General features: G+C 36.9%; 1 protein-coding gene across 1 annotated transcript; it reads right to left on the minus strand.

Annotated features, from left to right (window-relative positions):
- Positions 1-106: 106 nt before the first annotated feature.
- LOC307123504 (uncharacterized protein) lies at positions 107-3313 on the minus strand. The gene is made up of 5 exons (XM_079812051.1): positions 2472-3313; positions 1327-2327; positions 913-982; positions 664-838; positions 107-476 (listed from the first exon to the last, which is right to left on the minus strand). Exons 1-5 carry the CDS (start codon positions 2689-2691, stop codon positions 314-316), a joined length of 1629 nt encoding a protein of 542 aa, XP_079668177.1. The 5' UTR covers positions 2692-3313; the 3' UTR covers positions 107-313.
- Positions 3314-18201: the final 14888 nt, after the last annotated feature.

Here is an 18201-nt window from a genome sequence, read left to right on the forward strand (position 1 = left end):
ATATACATTTAAATAATTTATAATGCAGTACTCATTGTGGTACTCTTAAACTTACGAAGCATTCTTTCATGTTACTTCATTTAAAAAATAAAATAGAAAGAACTTTTAAATCTTTACACAAATTCACTTTATTACTTAGGTGTTTATCCCAACATAACAGAATTACAAAAACAGAAAGAAACAACCTGTTTGTTTTTGATACAACACCCAAAAATCTCTCTGTCACCAATGACCCTCATGTTATTTAAGTTAACATAAATTAAATGACCTTCTCATATTCTTACAAGTAAAACGTTAACAAAAATATTTTCACTTAGTTGCCTGTTTTCCACTCAAATTCGGTGAGCCTCTGCAAAAATGTATGTACATGTGGATTTATGTTTTGAATCTTTCTTTTAACAGATGACCCAGTTTTACGGCTGGTTCCAGCTTTGGAAGCACACTTTGTCCCCTCAGGATTAATCCTCACTAAAAACCTGTTGAGTAAATCAGACAACAACTATTTTAGAAATGGAGTAACAAATTAAACAGTTCAGAAAAACATCATACTAAAAAAAAAAAAAAAAAAAAATTATATAATATTATATATATATATATATAAAAATAAAATGCACAACTGTGGCAAACTCATGTTACATTATTGAACAATTTTTTAACATGTACCTTTGAATGAGTTCTAATGTGGCACTGGCTGACTCTTGGTATTCAATGTTAAAAACATAGAACACGCTGAAAAACACAGAGAGTGCCGCAGAGAAATCTAACTGCTCATCAATGCAATGTGTCACTTTTCCCTCAATGCTGACCATCCACTTAGATGAAGTTAGAAGGCTGTCTCCTGAAACAGCCATAAAACTCACCATAAAAAAACTGCCAAACACATTTACTATTTCTCATTTATTTCATACTTACCAAGCATGATGAGCCTTGGTGTGACTGGAAGACGGAGCTCATTTTCCACTGACATTTGGGTTGAAGTTTTCTTAGAAAAAAAAAATTGCCAAACATTACAAAGCTGTTCAAATTCTTTTACAGCTAAGGTTGATTCTGATTTGTGAGCACACCCTTTAGAGTGAAATGTCCATAGAAGCACTTATGCTCTGTGTAGCATCATACAGGCCCATACTACAAAAATAATTGTCAAACAGACAAGGCCTAACAGACTGTACTATGTAGCACAGACAGACATCATACATCCAACTTTTTTTTTTTTCAAATCTTTGCCCATGTTTATACAGGTATGTCACATATGATCTGTGAAACCAAGCCTACAATTATTATTTCAAGGTATTTCTTTACTAGTCATGTAATGTTTTAATTACTTACGTCTACTAAAATGAAGAGAGAGTTTTCTTTCTCTTTGAAGTGTTTCATTGTCAGTAGGATGGCTGATATGGCAGTCTTATCAGTGCTTGCTGGTGTGGCTTCAATTTCTCTGAGGAGAGCCTGGACCTCGGCATTCCATTTTAACGTCTGTTTTTGAAAGTAGTTCACAATCCGTATGCATTTTCCGTTCTGGCATTCACTCAAGCAACTGCTTATATCAACACCTGTAAGTGTTTCAAAATGATTGCATAGGCCTCTTTTACTGAAAAGATATGGCCATTCCAGTGCTATGTCACTAATGGCAGGAGGGGGGCATGAATTAATCATTTTGCGCTGAGCAATATAAGTCTCTTTCATTAGCTTGTCCACATCAGACAATTCACAAGACCTTGGGCCTCCAGACTGAAACATTTCTAATAAAGTCTGTCTCTTAATTTCAAGAGATTCAGATGTCTCTCCATCTGGCATGGAGGTAGGTTGCCAATTAATGCATCCATAACTGTCAACTTTACATCGAACTTTTTTGACTATGTTGTCCTGTTCTTCATCAGCTTTGTTGGTTCTTTTTGGTTGACGAATCCGGTGTGCTACATTGTCTCTGTTGACATGTTCTACTCTGGTTCTCAGCTGTCTTTGAAGTGAACTATAGCCTTTCCCCAGTTGTTCCCCTTCCTCCGTAAAGTCTCCAAATGTTAAGGGAAATTTGGAAAAAATGTTTCTTGCCACTTCCCCACAGTCTGCCAAGCTTGGGTTTGGGCAAAATTCTCTTATGGCTGCTACAACAGCTCTTATAAACTCTCTTCTTGGTCCAAGAGGAGCCTTCTCCTTATTAGACGCTGCATGAAGAAGGGCTGCAGGCATGTGGTTCCAAGGAATCTGAAACATACTTAGCCAGTATGAATTTGAAGGAGTGTAAGAAGTGGATGGCTGTTCTAAGTCTGGTGATGGTAACGAGGTGAATGTTATTTCTAATGACGTCTCATCCACTTGGTCTCTCAATGCTTTGAAAAATACATACAGAAAAAGAAAGTGAGACATATAATGTACATAATATGCATATTATACAAGTATATATGTCTACATATATGGAATATGATGTTGAAAATAATGATCATAGACATGTAATCAGAATTGATTTGGCTTACCTATTTGTTTAAAAGCCATCATTAGTTTTCGACATTGTATTGGAAGTAAGATGTCTTGAAGGTCTGTCAGCTCTACTAGCGCAAGGTCCTGTGTCCTCTCAACGCCCACCACAAAACAGAGATGATTGACTACTACATTAAGTTTTGGAATATCCAATTCTGGAAGAATTTTTGTGATTTCTTGTTGAATCAGCTCAGTATCTAAAGTTAAAAAGAACATATGGAGTGATGTAATGACACCACAGAAAGGCCTGCCACTTCATACACCGGGAGGGGATAGTAATTCAAGAGATTGTCAGCATTAACACACACATACTTGAGATCAGTGTTGTGCAGAGAGTGAAGTCCAAGGTCAGATAATAGCACAGAGTCATACAGTTTGACAACAAAGTAGACATTGGTTGGATTAATAAGTATCAGTGATATTTTCCCAAAGACAAACCCACAGCTGCTCTGGGCTACAACAACTACAAGGCCATTGGTATATTTGGTTCCTTTATAAACAACCCCTGACACCTCTGAAGTACTCTGACTGACACAGTTAGCTGTCCTTATTGCATGTTGTATTTCTGTATTGTATAACTGGTCATTGTGTTCACGTGCTTCACTGACAGACTGAATTTTAGGAGGGAATAAATTGCCACAAGCTAGATAGGACTGAAGCAACTGGTGCCTTTCCGCCAAAGTTTTACAAAGATGAACAAAATTATGCAGTTTCCTTGCACAGTTTTTAAAATATGAATGTTTACTCTCAAACCTGAGCGTCCACGAGCGAATCAATGGGCCAAAATGTAGTATAAGATCTGCATAGTGCAACAAGTAATGATGTTTTGCTTTCAGATTTTTACCAGGAAACAAGGTACTTCTTAAAGAAACATATTCTTGTGTTAAAAACTTGAGGTAGCCTATCTCATTATGACTAATTTTGGGCGCACAAATCACCTCAACCATTTCCTTTAGTTTAAGGCACAACTGCCAAACCTCACTGTCCATTGCGTTTTGCATTTTATGTCCTATATAAATTGGTAAGAGCCTCAAGAGACACCAGTTCTGTGCAGCAGAACCACCAAGTCGTCTTGCATCAGCTTTAATCACACATGGGGCATTGTTACAATCACTTCCTAAATGTCTGAATTGTGCAATGGCTCTATTCAACTCATTGTAGGTAAAGTGCTTTTCAACTGAAACCAAATGTTTAATGTAAAGTGCCAAGTCATCAGCCACAATACCTTCAAATAAATCATGCCCTAAGCATGGAGGCAATCCACCACAGACGTGAAAATAAGTAAGGGAATTGAAAACTGAATTGAATTTGATGCCCTCTATTATACACTGATCAGTAGTTGTGAGCTGTTCAACACTATGTTCATAATTTTGGTTTGTTCTTTTTAGGCCAATATGTAAAGGCTGCTGATTAAATGTGTCTCTGTCAATTAAACAGTAGCGACAGAAATGCTTGTTGGTACTGAAATTCTCAGAAAAGCCCCCAATACAATGAGACCCAAGATTATCTCCACAAATGGCAATAAGCCCTCCTCTAAGAGTAGTGCCGTCAGTAGACTCAAATCCAGACTCCTCTAAGTCTTTCAGATCAGCAACAAGACAGGCAAAGACCTTCTGCTGACCAAACTGTTTAAAGTCTTCCTCTCTACACAGCAAGACAAGTTGCATTGGGTCAACTAAGGAGCGGTTGTGTGGCAAAATTTCACCTAGTGTCATGTACACTGCCAAGATTTTATGTTTCTTTCTACCCGAGCCAAGTGGATTTACAACTTCAAATGCATCCTGGTATAAGATAATTGATAATGATGAAGGATGCTCTTGAAAGATGGAATTTTTCGTAATGCATGTGCCATCCTTTATATCCTCTAGTACTTTGTTAACAGAACCAAGCATTTTTGTCTGTTTGTACTGTTCTCTAATTGATGTCTGCCTAAACAGAGATGCCAGCGTTTCTTTAAGTGGCACATATTGACAAAAGCGTTCTTTACCAGCTGTGTCAGTGCCTAGATAGATCTGTTTTGGCTCAACAAAGTTAAACTTCTGTTTGAAGAAGTTCTTTCTGGTTCGGTCAGACCTCAACTGACCTTCATTGTACAAAGTTAACAAATCTTGTGACACTAGTTCATCGAGAAGTTTGTCTACATCACTTGAAGGTATGTCTGTTGATGACAACAACTTTTCCTTTAGTCTAACAAGCATGTCCTGCATTCTATCAACATGAAGTGCTTGAAATTCCTCAATAATACATTGAATAGAACTAGCAGGCAACAACATTTTGGCCTGCATCTTCAAGTAAAACAGAGACAAGTTATGTAAAAAAGGCTCTTCATCTATGGCATTTCTTTGACTTTCAATTGATGTTGATGGTACATCACTAAGACACTGATCTGTAGCAGTTAGGTCATTCTCAAGACACAAATCTGTTGTTGGTGCAGTCTCACACTGTCTGTGGAAGGCTGTGCTGGACAGCTGTGCTGAACCAGACTGCTTATGCTTCCGTGACAAATGAGTGGTGAAAGATGTTCTCACTCTAAAATAACTAAAGCAGCCATCAACTGGACAGCAAATTTTTCTGCCATCTCTAATGTGAATACGCAGGTGGACACACAGCTCTGAAAAAGTATTAGCCACAAATACACATCCAGGAACCTGACAGTGAAGGTTCACCTGTGGATGCCTATGTGTATTCTGTGTTTGTGGCTGCCTGTGATTTCGGTGCATATGTGATCGTAATGATGAAAATTTTTTAAAAGTACAATGGCACTGCTGCATTCCACACACAAACTGAAAATTTGCTCTATGTTGGTGTTGTTTTATATGTGTATAAAAAGCAGTTAGTTGGCGAAAAGGCAAATTGCAAAATTTGCATCTGTACATTGTGGCAAATCCAGACTAACCAAGAAAACTGAAAGCAATGATAAAACAAGCTGAGATATTACTTAGTGAGGAGTTGAAAACTTGCTAATCAGGAAGCTACTTCAAACCATGCATATAAACTATCTAACTTAACATTTTAAATAAAACATTTAAAAAAAAAAATATATATATATATTTGAATCGTTTACTTACTTGTAGTTGTGCTATTCATGTTTAGACTGAAAACATACAAATCTGCTATAGGAGTTCTCAACACAGCATGCACAGTAGCAAACAAACTCCAAGATAATCAAGGCAAAGGAGTGACACCTGCTCGTTAAGGCTCAAACGTTCCGCCTGTGTGAATGTATTTGTGTGCTCACATGCATGCTTGCATGCGTATGTGTGTGTTAATGCATTAATCTTTGTTTTCTGACTGAAGATGTAAACAGTTTGAAAGAAACAGTGACGTAATGCATCATGGGAATGTAGACCAGTAATTTACCAGTTAATATTACAGTTATTTGCCTTCATGGGCACTGAAAGTAATGTACTGTAGTTTATAATTAGTGCAGCATAACCTCACCTCATATTACAGTAAAATACCTTCCAATGATGTTAAAGCTAAATACTGGCGATTTTACAGTTATTTACCCAGAAATCTACAGCAAGGTTTAACAGTGTATACTTACTGTGCATTCAGGAAACCTGCTGTTTGTATACTATGACTGTCAGATAAATTCATGTTTTGTAGTAGAGGCAGATAGTGAAAGCCTTTGTTTTCTTTTCAAAAAAGTTAAGCCCTCAATTTTTTTTCTTTCAAAATCGAGAGATAATTTTAGAAGGGTTTCAGAGTCAGACATTGGCTGTGGAGATGAAAATGTTCAGCTTTCAAAGAGAACCTATGAACAGTCATAGAGAGCATCCATCCTCAAAGTGATCTGTTTTCAAAGCTACTCCATCGTCAGCAGTTTTCCGGAGCGACCAACATTTTCCTCCTTCAAAGCCACTGTTGGCAGCACAGTGACGGATTTCACGTTAGACCACCTCAGGAGAAAATGTCTGTCTTTTTAAATTTATCATTGGTCTAGATGGTGTGTAACAATATGGTCAAGGCCACATCATTGCATTGATGGATCCTGCACTGAAGATGCTCACAGGCTGAAAGTAAAGAAGAATTGAGAATGTCCTTATGACATGAAAGGCACAAACCATAGAATATCATCAGAAGAGCAGTTGATTTCACAGCCTTTTCTTTCTAAAGCCTATGCCTTTGGCACAATAGTTCTACTCAATTTATGATAACTTGATTTATGTGTTCTTTTGTTGTTGCTGTTGACCAAATGTCCCCACAAGGATAGTAAAACCTAAAATCACCATTGTGGGGAAATTGATTCGTTTTTACTTACCTTTTGGGGTAACACTGTATAATAACTACGCTATGAAGCATTAGTTAAGCATTAGTAGTTAATTCATAATTTGTAAAGCATTAATAGACATTACTAAGCAGTTTATAAATACAGCTTAATGCTTTAGATTCTTGATTTATAAGCATATCTATTCTGTGTTTAATAATTGTTTTTTCATACTTTATAAATTATCAATTTATCATTTCTAAATTAAGTATTACATTATTTACAAACCAGTTATTTAGGAGTTGTCAGTGGTTCATAAGATCATTTAGAAAGTATAAGTAAAGGATTAATAAACTATTTAAATGACATTTATACATCTTATTATTTAGACATATAGTAATAGTTACTCAGTGTGTTAATAAATGCTTTATTAACATATATTTCCACTGTAATTCATGATTAATTCAGGTAGTTATAAAACATTTAGTGGTTATCAGTTAACTATTTTTGTGAGCTCATCTAAAGTGAGGACTATTTATGCCTCGTAAAGCTTTTACAAAGGAGATTTAAAGGCTCAGTTCTCTAATGTTTTAAAGTTACTGTTTTGACACTGCAAAATATTTGGTAATATTATTATTGTTTTATCTAAATTGTATTTGTTGTATTTTGACACTCCTGTAATCCAGTGTGATTCACTTGTACATTTTTATTCAGCAATGTTTACACTTTACATCAATTTATTTTTTTATATCAGATTGCAGAGGCTTAGTTTCATTTGACTGCAGTTATGTTTTCTGGTGGTCTACAGGAATATTATTTTCTATGACATTGAAGAGGTTTCATTTTTGAATTTTATATTAAGTTACTAGTTGTACAGTCTCCATTTTTCCATTTTGAAATAAATATGTCTGTTATATTCCTCTGTGTTGTGTTTGTTTCCTTTTTCTGTTCAGAAGAGAACTGAGCCTTTAAATCTCCTTTGTAAAAGCTTTACGAGGCATAAATAGTCCTCACTTTAGATGAGCTCACAAAAAGAATTAACTGACAACTACTAAATGTTTTATAACTACCTGAATTAATCATGAATTACAGTGGAAATACATGTTAATAAAGCATTTATTAGCACACTGAGCAACTATTACTATTCGTCTAAATAATAAGATGTATAAATGTACATTTAAATAGTTTATTAATCCTTTACTTACACCTTCTAAATGATCTTATGAACCACTGACAACTCCTAAATAACTGGTTTGTAAATTATGTAATACTTAATTTAGAAATTATAAATTGATCTTGTATAAAGTATGAAAATACAATTATTAAACACATTATGTTTATAAATCAAGAATAAAGCATTTATAGCTGTATTTATAAAATGCCTATTAATTTATATTAATGCTTTATAAATGATGAATTAACTATGTATTAATGCTTAATCAATGCTTCATAGTGTGTAGTTATTATAAAGTGTTACCCTTTTGGGCACTAATATCATAACCATCATGTAATTTTTCAAAACTCACAAAACACACAACCAATGATCAAAATGCCTTTTCTTTTTTTTTTCAAAACTCTTAAAAAAATTGTTCCAATTGGTTGGATACAATACACATAAACCTAAGATCATTTGTTCATTGAACTAAAATCACCTGTTCAAATTTACACAACTTTACATCAAAATATTACTATTTCAAAATGGAACTCACATTTTACATCTGAGACGACTGTCTATTCATTACAATGAACTGCTCATAATGATAAATAACTGTTGAATTTTTCTTGACGCACAGTTTTTATGGAAACTGCTGAAAAATATTTTATGTTTAGATCATGCGATTCTGGATAACGAGGTCAATTGACACCAATTAGCACAGAACATGACCCAGTTGGACTACATTATCTATGAAAGTAATATTTCATCATAATTCTTTATTAGACATGGTTTATGGTCCCATGTACCACTTTTACAGACCACGTTTTCAGATTTGACATAAAGATGGCCCTTGTAATTTCTTTGCTGGTTTTAACAAGTCACTGCCAACTCATTACTGGTGGTTTCACATTCTGGCACGCATATAGTAAGATTGCACTCAACATGGCGATAACGTGAAGCCAGCAGTGGGAGGTGGAAGACAAGGAATATGTGGTGGTCAAAGCTGGCCAAGGCAAGGAGGAGAGGTCGGAATTGATTGTCCGAGTACCTGGACAACGTGGAGCCAACATCACCATGTGTGTGGCTATATTGAAGTTGGTGTGGCAGGATGCAGACCTCATTGGGTCATATAATGCAGCTCTCCATGTAGCCTTCCTTGATGAGCTAAATCAGGTCTGTAGAGCTGATGGTGTGACCAATGTAATAGTCTGGGGTAATCTTCAGTTGCACCATGCTCAAATGGTGCAAGCATGGTTTAGGGTACATCCTCAATTTATCACCCTATATTTACCTCCATACTCTCCTTAACCCAATTTAAGGAGGTGAGTGATGGGTAAATTAATGATAGGCGCCCTCACAAACAAGTCACTCTTCTCAGTGCATGCAATGTCATCACTGTGTCAGGCCTGGATTGGCCATGCCAGTAAATGCTGTTCAAGATGTTTAGCTAATAAAAACATACATGGATGGGAACCTGTGGCCAAATCCACAAGATAGGGTTGATGGAAACAGTGAGGAACACTGCAGTTGACATTTTAATGTACTGTACAAACAGTATATTCTATCCCCCTGTAACATTTTGTCAAGAATACGGAATACAATCACTGGATAACACTTCAAAATAGACTTTGGAAAATGCAGAGTAGAAATGCACATACACGAAACAATAACTGACAAAGGACTGAACAGAAGTAAATGAGGGAACTAAACAGGAACAGCTGGACAAAGATGAACTAATCAGTAACCATAGTAACTAACAAGAACTCATACACACACCAGGAACAAAATAATACTACCCATCACAGAAAACGTTCTGCATTTTAATTTTTTCAAAAAAACATAATTTAGGTCAAGACAATCTCCTGAACTCCAAACTGAATGTCAGAATGGGAAAGAAAGGTGATTTAAGCAATTTTGAGCGTGGCATGGTTGTTGGTGCCAGACGGGCCGGTCTCAGTATATTTTTTACAATCTGCTCAGTTACTGGAATTTTCACGCACAACCATTTCTAGGGTTTACAAAGAATGGTGTGAAAAGGGAAAAACATCCAGTATGCGGCAGTCCTGTGGGCGAAAATGCCTTGTTGATGCTAGAGGTCAGAGGAGAATGGGCCGACTGATTCAAGCTGATAGAAGAGCAACTTTGACTGAAATAACCACTCGTTACAACCGAGGTATGCAGCAAAGCATTTGTGAAGCCACAACACACACAACCTTGAGGCGGATGGGCTACAACAGCAGAAGACCCCACCGGGTACCACTCATCTCCACTACAAATAGGAAAAAGAGGCGACAATTTGCACAAGCTCACCAAAATTGGACAGTTGAAGACTGGAAAAATGTTGCCTGGTCTGATGAGTCTCGATTTCTGTTGAGACATTCATATGGTAGAGTCAGAATTTGGCGTAAACAGAATGAGAACATGGATCCATCATGCCTTGTTACCACTGTGCAGGCTGGTGGTGGTGGTGTAATGGTGTGGGGGATGTTTTCTTGGCACACTTTAGGTCCCTTAGTGCCAACTGGGCATCGTTTAAATGCCACGGCCTACCTGAGCATTGTTTCTGACCATGTCCATCCCTTTATGACCACCATGTACCCATCCTCCAATGGCTACTTCCAGCAGGATAATGCACCATGTCACAAAGCTCGAATCATTTCAAATTGGTTTCTTGAACATGACAATGAATTCACTGTACTAAAATGGCCCCCACAGTCACCAGATCTCAACCCAATAGAGCATCTTTGGGATGTGGTGGAACGGGAGCTTCGTGCCCTGGATGTGCATCCCACAAATCTCCATCAACTGCAAGATGCTATCCTGTCATTATGGGCCAACATTTCTAAAGAATGCTTTCAGCACCTTGTTGAATCAATGCCACGTAGAATTAAGGCAGTTCTGAAGGCGAAAGGGGTCAAACACAGTATTAGTATGGTGTTCCTAATAATCCTTTAGGTGAGTGTATATATATATATATAGTGATATAGTGTGGTCAAATGTGACTAAACCTTTTTTCTAACACGTGCTGTGTACAACAAGCATGCATCTTATTGAAATAGAAGGGTAGGATCACATAATATATAGTGAAGTACTGCAAGCAAATGGCAGGATATATGATTCTATCAATCTGGATAACTGCTTCACATGTGCCTGGCCTTCGGGAGCGGGATAAATGCATAGTTTTACGCTTGCTCATATGCATTGTTTACAATCTTTCTCTCAACCTCTTCTTCCGCTTTAATTACATTTCATTCTATTTTGCCTTCAATTGAAATGTCAATATGCACAGTCTCCAGGGCAACAAGGAAGTTATTCATCATTCAAAGGTTTCATTGGCATTAACAGTATTTATTTGGTTTTCTTGTCCTGTCAGCAAGCAAAACCTCCACAATGTTAGTAAAGATTGTTAATGTCACACCTCTACAACCTAGTTTAAATTGTATTGCCTCCCCAGACCCATATTGCTGTCGCTGACTCTGTAGAGTAGAAGAGGAAGCACACAGGCACACATTCACACACAAGCTACCATTAAATTGCCAACATCCATAACCACTTTGTCAGAGGCTGCAGGCAAGCCACGCAGAATGGTAGGCTCATAAATGAGCCATGTTTCACTGGAGCGTGGAGTCATGAAGCCAAACAACTGCTGCCAACACATGTGTCACAATAACTATCCAATCAATGAAGCCAGTGTCTGCTGATCCTAGGAAAAGGATTGATTAGACTTTCACGTTCCCCAGAGATGGGGCCTGTAGTTAGTGGTTGAGGTGCAGGTTGTGCATCCTCTCTCTCTCTCTCTCTCTCTCTCTCTCTCTCTCTCTCTCTCTCTCTCTATCTCTGGGTGTTTGAAGAGTCCTGAGGGCTCTGGCAAGATGGCGATAAATGGCCAACAACAGTGTTTGTGAAACACTAACAGATATTAGAAGTACTGGATTTTTAGAGACTGTAGGCTGTATTTAACACAAATCTCTAAAGTATGATTTTACACCACCGCCCATGTGCCCTTGAAGCTGTGACTGTACTTAAAAATGTACACAGAGTGTGTGTCTCTCTCTCTCTCTCTCTCTCTCTCTCTCTCTCTCTCTCTCTCTCTCTCTCTCTCTCTCTCTCTCTCTCAGCACTGTAATATGTATGATTATGGAAAATACTGATAGCACAATCTATCATCCTCACAGATATGGGTTAAACCAGAAAGTCCCTCAAACATTTGCCCAAAGGACAATCATCTTTTCATCACTCTCTGAAACAGTCCCAGGCTGCATGCGTTCTATGTGTTATTGCTTTGTTGCTCATTGTCAAAGACATGTTCGGCTAGTGGCAACGAGATAGGATACTTTCCTTTAATTCATTTCAATTCCTTACACAGTGCAGATTGCACCGTTTGGAGTTTTCGCAGAGTAGAAGGCAAGTGAGGCTGGCCGAGGTCTAAATAACAATGAACATATAATCATTTGGGCTTTTCACACTTCGCTTAAACGTGGCTTAGCATCTTTTAAACACTGCTGTTAACTCCAGGGAAAGCAAACTTTCACACTTGTAATTTTATACTTTTTTTGCGAGGCCTGCATTGTTGTGCTGAAGATGCAGTGTGAAGCAGTTGTTTAGCAACAACCAATCATAAACTGAACAGCTTGTCTAATTAAATATTCATGTGCTTTGTACTGCCACAGAGACTTTCACATGTTGTATTCTGCTTGAGCATTTGAGAGAAAAATGTCAAACAAAATGTCAGACAGTGATGGGAAACTTGTTGAAATGGAGAGAACAATAGAGGGTTTTATACTTGCATTCATGGTCCAAAAATTATATTCAGGTTGTTATCTTAATAGATTGTGTTCACCCATTAATTGTGTCATGATTTACTCACCATCATCTCATTCCGAGCCTTCTGTGGAACAGAACAAATATATATATTGAAAAAAAATATATATATATAATAATAATAATTTGTCCATACAGTTAAAGATGGTTGTTTGGACTTTCATCAACCTAGACTAGTTGACTAGTTTTTTTTTTTTTTTTTTTTGCAAAACTAATGCATTTTTTACATTTTCTTCACATAACCAGCTTCATATATGGCCTAAATACATCTGATGTACTAGTTCTCTGATGCAGAAAACGTATGAATGTATCTCTCAAGGGAACTTCCTGTCCTCAGAAAGCTTCCGATGCCATTTTCTTCAGATTATGCATACAGCGCAGCTTTGTTACTGTAAAAAGTGTAGCTAATCTATTTCCACCTGATTTAAAAGTTGAAATAAAAATGTATTTTGTTGGTATGTATTTAGGTATGCATTTATTAAAATGTAGGTTGATTCAGTGATGTTAAATTATATTTTTGTCCTCAAATAAAGATTTTTTTAGTGCAGGGTTAACCAGGGAAATAGCAGTAGTTCTGCTTTTCTATAAGTGCCACCTGTCAGAGATTGAATTCACATTTTCATTCAGCCTTTTTATTCACACCACTTATATATGAAATACATGATAATATATGATTTTTCATTAAAAAAAATGGTTTAAAGGATGATCTATCATTTTATAAAACTTTTGCTTTGTCAAAAGCTGTTATTTGAACCAAAATTAATTTAAATCGTTGTTTTCAAGGTTATTTTACAGTTTGGGATATTACTATACACTCGTAATCATAGGGGAACCACTTTAAGTGCTCTAAAGCACCAAATCTTGGTGCTTCAGTGGTTCTTCAGCGGTTCTTCACCGGTTCTTTGGGATGACTAAGGTGCTATATAGCACCACTACCATATACAGAACCTGTTAAGATATAGCACCAAAAGTGGTTCCCCTATGATTACGCAAGAATCACTTTTAGTGCCATATAGCGCCATTTTTTTTTAGAGTGCACTGGTGTTGTTTCAAAACAACATTGCTACCTAAACATGTTCTCTGTGTTCATGTTCTGTGTTCAACATGTTCGTTGTAAACAACATGTTTATGATTGCTGATTCCATAAATTCTGTTTCTTTTTATCTTCTGTCAGCATTGTAATTTTTCCACATAATCATCAGCTGCATTTACAGATGTCCAGTACGAAGTAGAATAAGCAGACTATGTTTCACCATTTTGTTGATGCTATTTTAATTAAAGTCAAGGTTTTAATGCAGTTCTCAGCAGAGGACACATCTTGTGAGAGTGGGCGTGTGGCTTCTGTTGCAGCTTCGGTTGCTCTTCTGTGTTGAGGTTGTGAGAAGGGCAGCGTGCCATCTCTGCTCAGCGCTGCTGCATATGCTTCTGCCAGAGACAATCTGCATGCATACGAAACAAAATAGATCCTGTCATAAACCTCTTCTGGTCTCTCTCTCTCTCTTTCACTCTATTGCTCTAGCTTACTCAGACAGAAACAACCTGTTTTGTGGTGTTGTTTCATTGTGCTGACTTTAGAAAAGTGATACGATCTGACAGAGAACAGAGGCATGCATATACACACGTCTAGTGGCATTCTAGCTTTTGTCCACAAACACTATACTTTCTAGTACAGAATTGTAGGCTGTATACTCACAGACTAGATACTCACAAAATTACCACATGAATACAATGATCAAGGGTAGCTATAAATGAACTAAAATTATCATGAAGGATTACGATAATAGATTTTTAAACAATAAGACATATTTTGGTAGGTAGAGTATTTATATATATTTTCTTTATTTTCATGCATGTATTTTGACTTTAATGGTCTGTGCATATCATTGCTTATTATTGTACTGTATGGTCCAAGATAATCACTCATTACTGTAGCATATCATACATGTTTTGATGCTTATTAAGTTTAGTGATGTGCAATATTAGAGGATTTGTGGTAAAGGTTTTCTAATTCATTAATACATTTAGAAGATATTTCTCTCACTTGAGTGTGTGTGTGCGTGTGTGTTGGTGTACATTCTGACAAGAAAGACAAACAAATCAAATATGAGATCTTTTTAATATTTCTATAGTTTCTATCTAAAAAAAAGATACTGTTTTATTCTACATTGAGCAGGTAGTATCCTCATGGTCGCCACCATGTTGACATCACATGACCAGTCATGTCATACAATAATTTCAGTCCTGTCTCAATGAATCAGTCAGTCTCGTAATGGAGTTTTGGTTCCTTGCCACTGTTGCCTTTGGCTTGGTTTGCTCAGTTGGGTACTCTAAATTTTCAACTAAATATTCAAATAAATGTTCAACTAAATTACTGATCTGCCCGCATTGTCAGTGTCACTATATGATAATTGAAAGGAGCTGGATAACATCACCGTTTTCTCCAGAACGGCTGTGCAACCGAATCAAATTATGTGGCATTATTTTCCTGTTTAACACTGTGAAGCTGCTTTGAAACAATCAGCATTGTAAAAAGCGCTATATAAATAAAGGTGACCTGACTTGACTAATAACACAAACCAAGAATGTCCACTAAAAAACCTAATTTTTAACACTTATTGGCAGCATGCACCTATGCCAATAGGTGTCAGTAGAAAGTCCAAGACTCTACAGGAACGAATGAATTTAACTATAATGTATGTATAGAAATGTGTCATTCAGAGGCACCCTGGATGTGTAGAGCTCTGCCTCAGGGTTCATGGTGACAATAAATCATGAGATAAACTTGCCCTCTGCTGTGTAGAAGATGACAGCACAGAAACGGAGAGTAAAATTAGACCAGGATTTGTGACGTAGATGTTGTGTCTGATTGAACATTCCCTCCTTGGATGCTCTTTGAATCTGGCATGTGAACTAGGGGGAACCTTTCAATATAAACCAAAGCCTGCAGCAATAACTATATCTAGGTTCAAAGCACCTCTCTTCTACACACACACACACACACACCCCTGGTTCGCTATCTTTGTGGGGACTCCAGATGTAATGGTTTTTATACACTACAAATTGTATATTCATTTTACACTAACATACTCCTAAACCTACCTATCACACAGAACTTTCTGCATTTTTACATTTTCAAAGAAACTCATTCTTTATGATTTTTAGCTTGTTTCCTGATGGGGACTTCAATTTAGGTGACACGAGTCCCCATGAGTCAGTGTGCATTCAAGTTGAGGTTCCCAACGGGATAGAACAACATGTACACACACATTTTTATTTAAAATCTGAGAGATCCTTCTCACACTCAGACATTGAGCTTTATTGAACAACTTAAATATCACATTTGCTATCATCCACCAAACAGACACTGCCCGAGGCATTGAGATTGTTATTGGCAGGATGGTGCATCTCTGAAGCTGTTTAGTGTGTGTAAGGTTGTCTTGCTTTGTCGGTGTAATGAGATCTGGGCAAGGAATTGGACCCTCAGCTTGATGCTGAGTTATATCCATCACCAAAACTGGGTTACACACTTCCATTTCAACAGTGCAGCTTCCCAGCAGGGGGAAAACCCCATCTAACATGATCCTGCAAAAGATTTTACATGCTTACAATGCATGGCTGCTGTCTTTCTCTCCTGATCCTTTTACCATGAGTACAGTATATGTTTCATCTTATTTTTTAAACATTAGTTCATATTTTACTCAAATGTATTTATTATTAATAGATTTATTTTATACTTTTGGAAATACTTTCAGTTTCAGGTTCCGATTTTACAGACGATCCCCAGTAGACCTATAGTATATCTCCTGGGTATAAATTTACCATCTCATTTGCTAGGGGATCCAATGCATGATCCAGATGTTGCAGTCTCTACAATAGGGAACATAAATCATTTGGACAGCACATGAGTCTGTGTATAATCATCTGTGAACATGTTAGCAGTACTTCTACTTAAAGTGATATTCACCCAAAAATGAAAAATGTGTCACCATTTACTCACCCTCAAGTTGTTTCAAACCTTTATGAATTTCTTTCTTCTGCTGAACACGAAAGAAGATATTTTGAAGAATATGGGTAACCAAACAGTTTGTTCTAAAATATGTGTGGAAGTCAATGGGGCCCATTAACTGTTTGGTTACCGACATTCAAAGATGAATGAAAGTCGCCGACAGGTTTTGCAAAATCTACATCAAATGCCCGAAATCATATACAAATTGATACTCATTCACACGAGTGACAATCACACATTTTTAAATATCATAGACGCGATCTGAGAGAATAGCAGTGGAGTTGGAGTCGCCGACACCAACCATTTCCTCATCCATAATCTATCTCCTTTTCGCTGAAAATCAGTTCACAGACAATTTGAATCGTAAGCTTTCTGCAGTCTATATTTTTAAAAACAATTCCAGTCCCGCGTGAGAACTCCGGTCTGACGCACATGTGATCTTGCGTTGTTTCCTTGTCACTTCTCATGTGTGTTTGGTTGTGAAACGTAGTTTGCGGACGGGACAGAGTTGTCGGCGATTCTTCGTCTTGCACAGTCATGCAATGTGAAACCCCCTGTCGACGATCCTACAAAATAGGCAGGTATTATGCAAATGTATTTTCTAGTGACGTAGAACCGTAACGCAGTAGGATTTGAATTACAGACTCTCGTTTAGGCAGTTCGGAGTCGATTCTTTTGGGAGACAATAACTTTATTTATCGTGCACTTTCAACTTTACAACTTTGCAGAACATTTACAATTACAAACAGCTATATTACACACTGCATGAAAGGGAATATTCCAAAAACCTACATAGGGGCACTTTAAATTTGGGTCTGTTGCTGTTCCACTCACAAAGGTATTATATGACTTCAAAAGACATGGAATATAACACGTGAAATGTTCGAAAAACGTTTAGGAAATGTGTGCTTTTGCATCCTTTTTTGCATCTCCTTGAAGTTAACTGTGCTGAAGGGGACAGTCGAAATGAGCTCAAGATTCAAGATTCAAGAGTTTTATTTGTCACATACACAGTTATATACACAATATACAACTGGCAGTGAAATGTAAACAGGTCCGCTCCATGGACAGTGCAAATAACAGTTACAAGAAATTAAATAGAAATAGAATAAAATTAGAATAAAAAGTATTAACATAAGTAGAATTATAAATAAATCAAGTAAAAGATAAAAATAGGAAATAAGATAAAAATAAAAATATAAAAAATATGTGGATATGATAAGTGAGATAAACTGTAGACTTAAAAATAAGTGGTTAACATAAAATATATAATATGTATATATTAAGAAGTATAATGTGCAAGGTTTATTACAGGTTGTTACGCAGTAACAATAGGGACGTAAAGTGCAGTGCAATTGCAGTATGTGGATGTTAATGTTAAAAGACTGTATGTTTATGTGTGTGCGTGGGTGAAGTGAAGTCACGTGACTGAGTTCAGGAGTCTGATGGCCTGGGGGAAGAAACTCCTCCTGAGTCTTTCAGTCTTTGCCATCAGGCTACGGAAGCGCTTACCAGATGGCAGAAGGGTGAAGT

This window comes from Gobio gobio, assembly GCF_949357685.1.
Source record: "Gobio gobio genome assembly, chromosome: 3".
In the NCBI taxonomy this organism is placed as follows: domain Eukaryota; kingdom Metazoa; phylum Chordata; class Actinopteri; order Cypriniformes; family Gobionidae; genus Gobio; species Gobio gobio.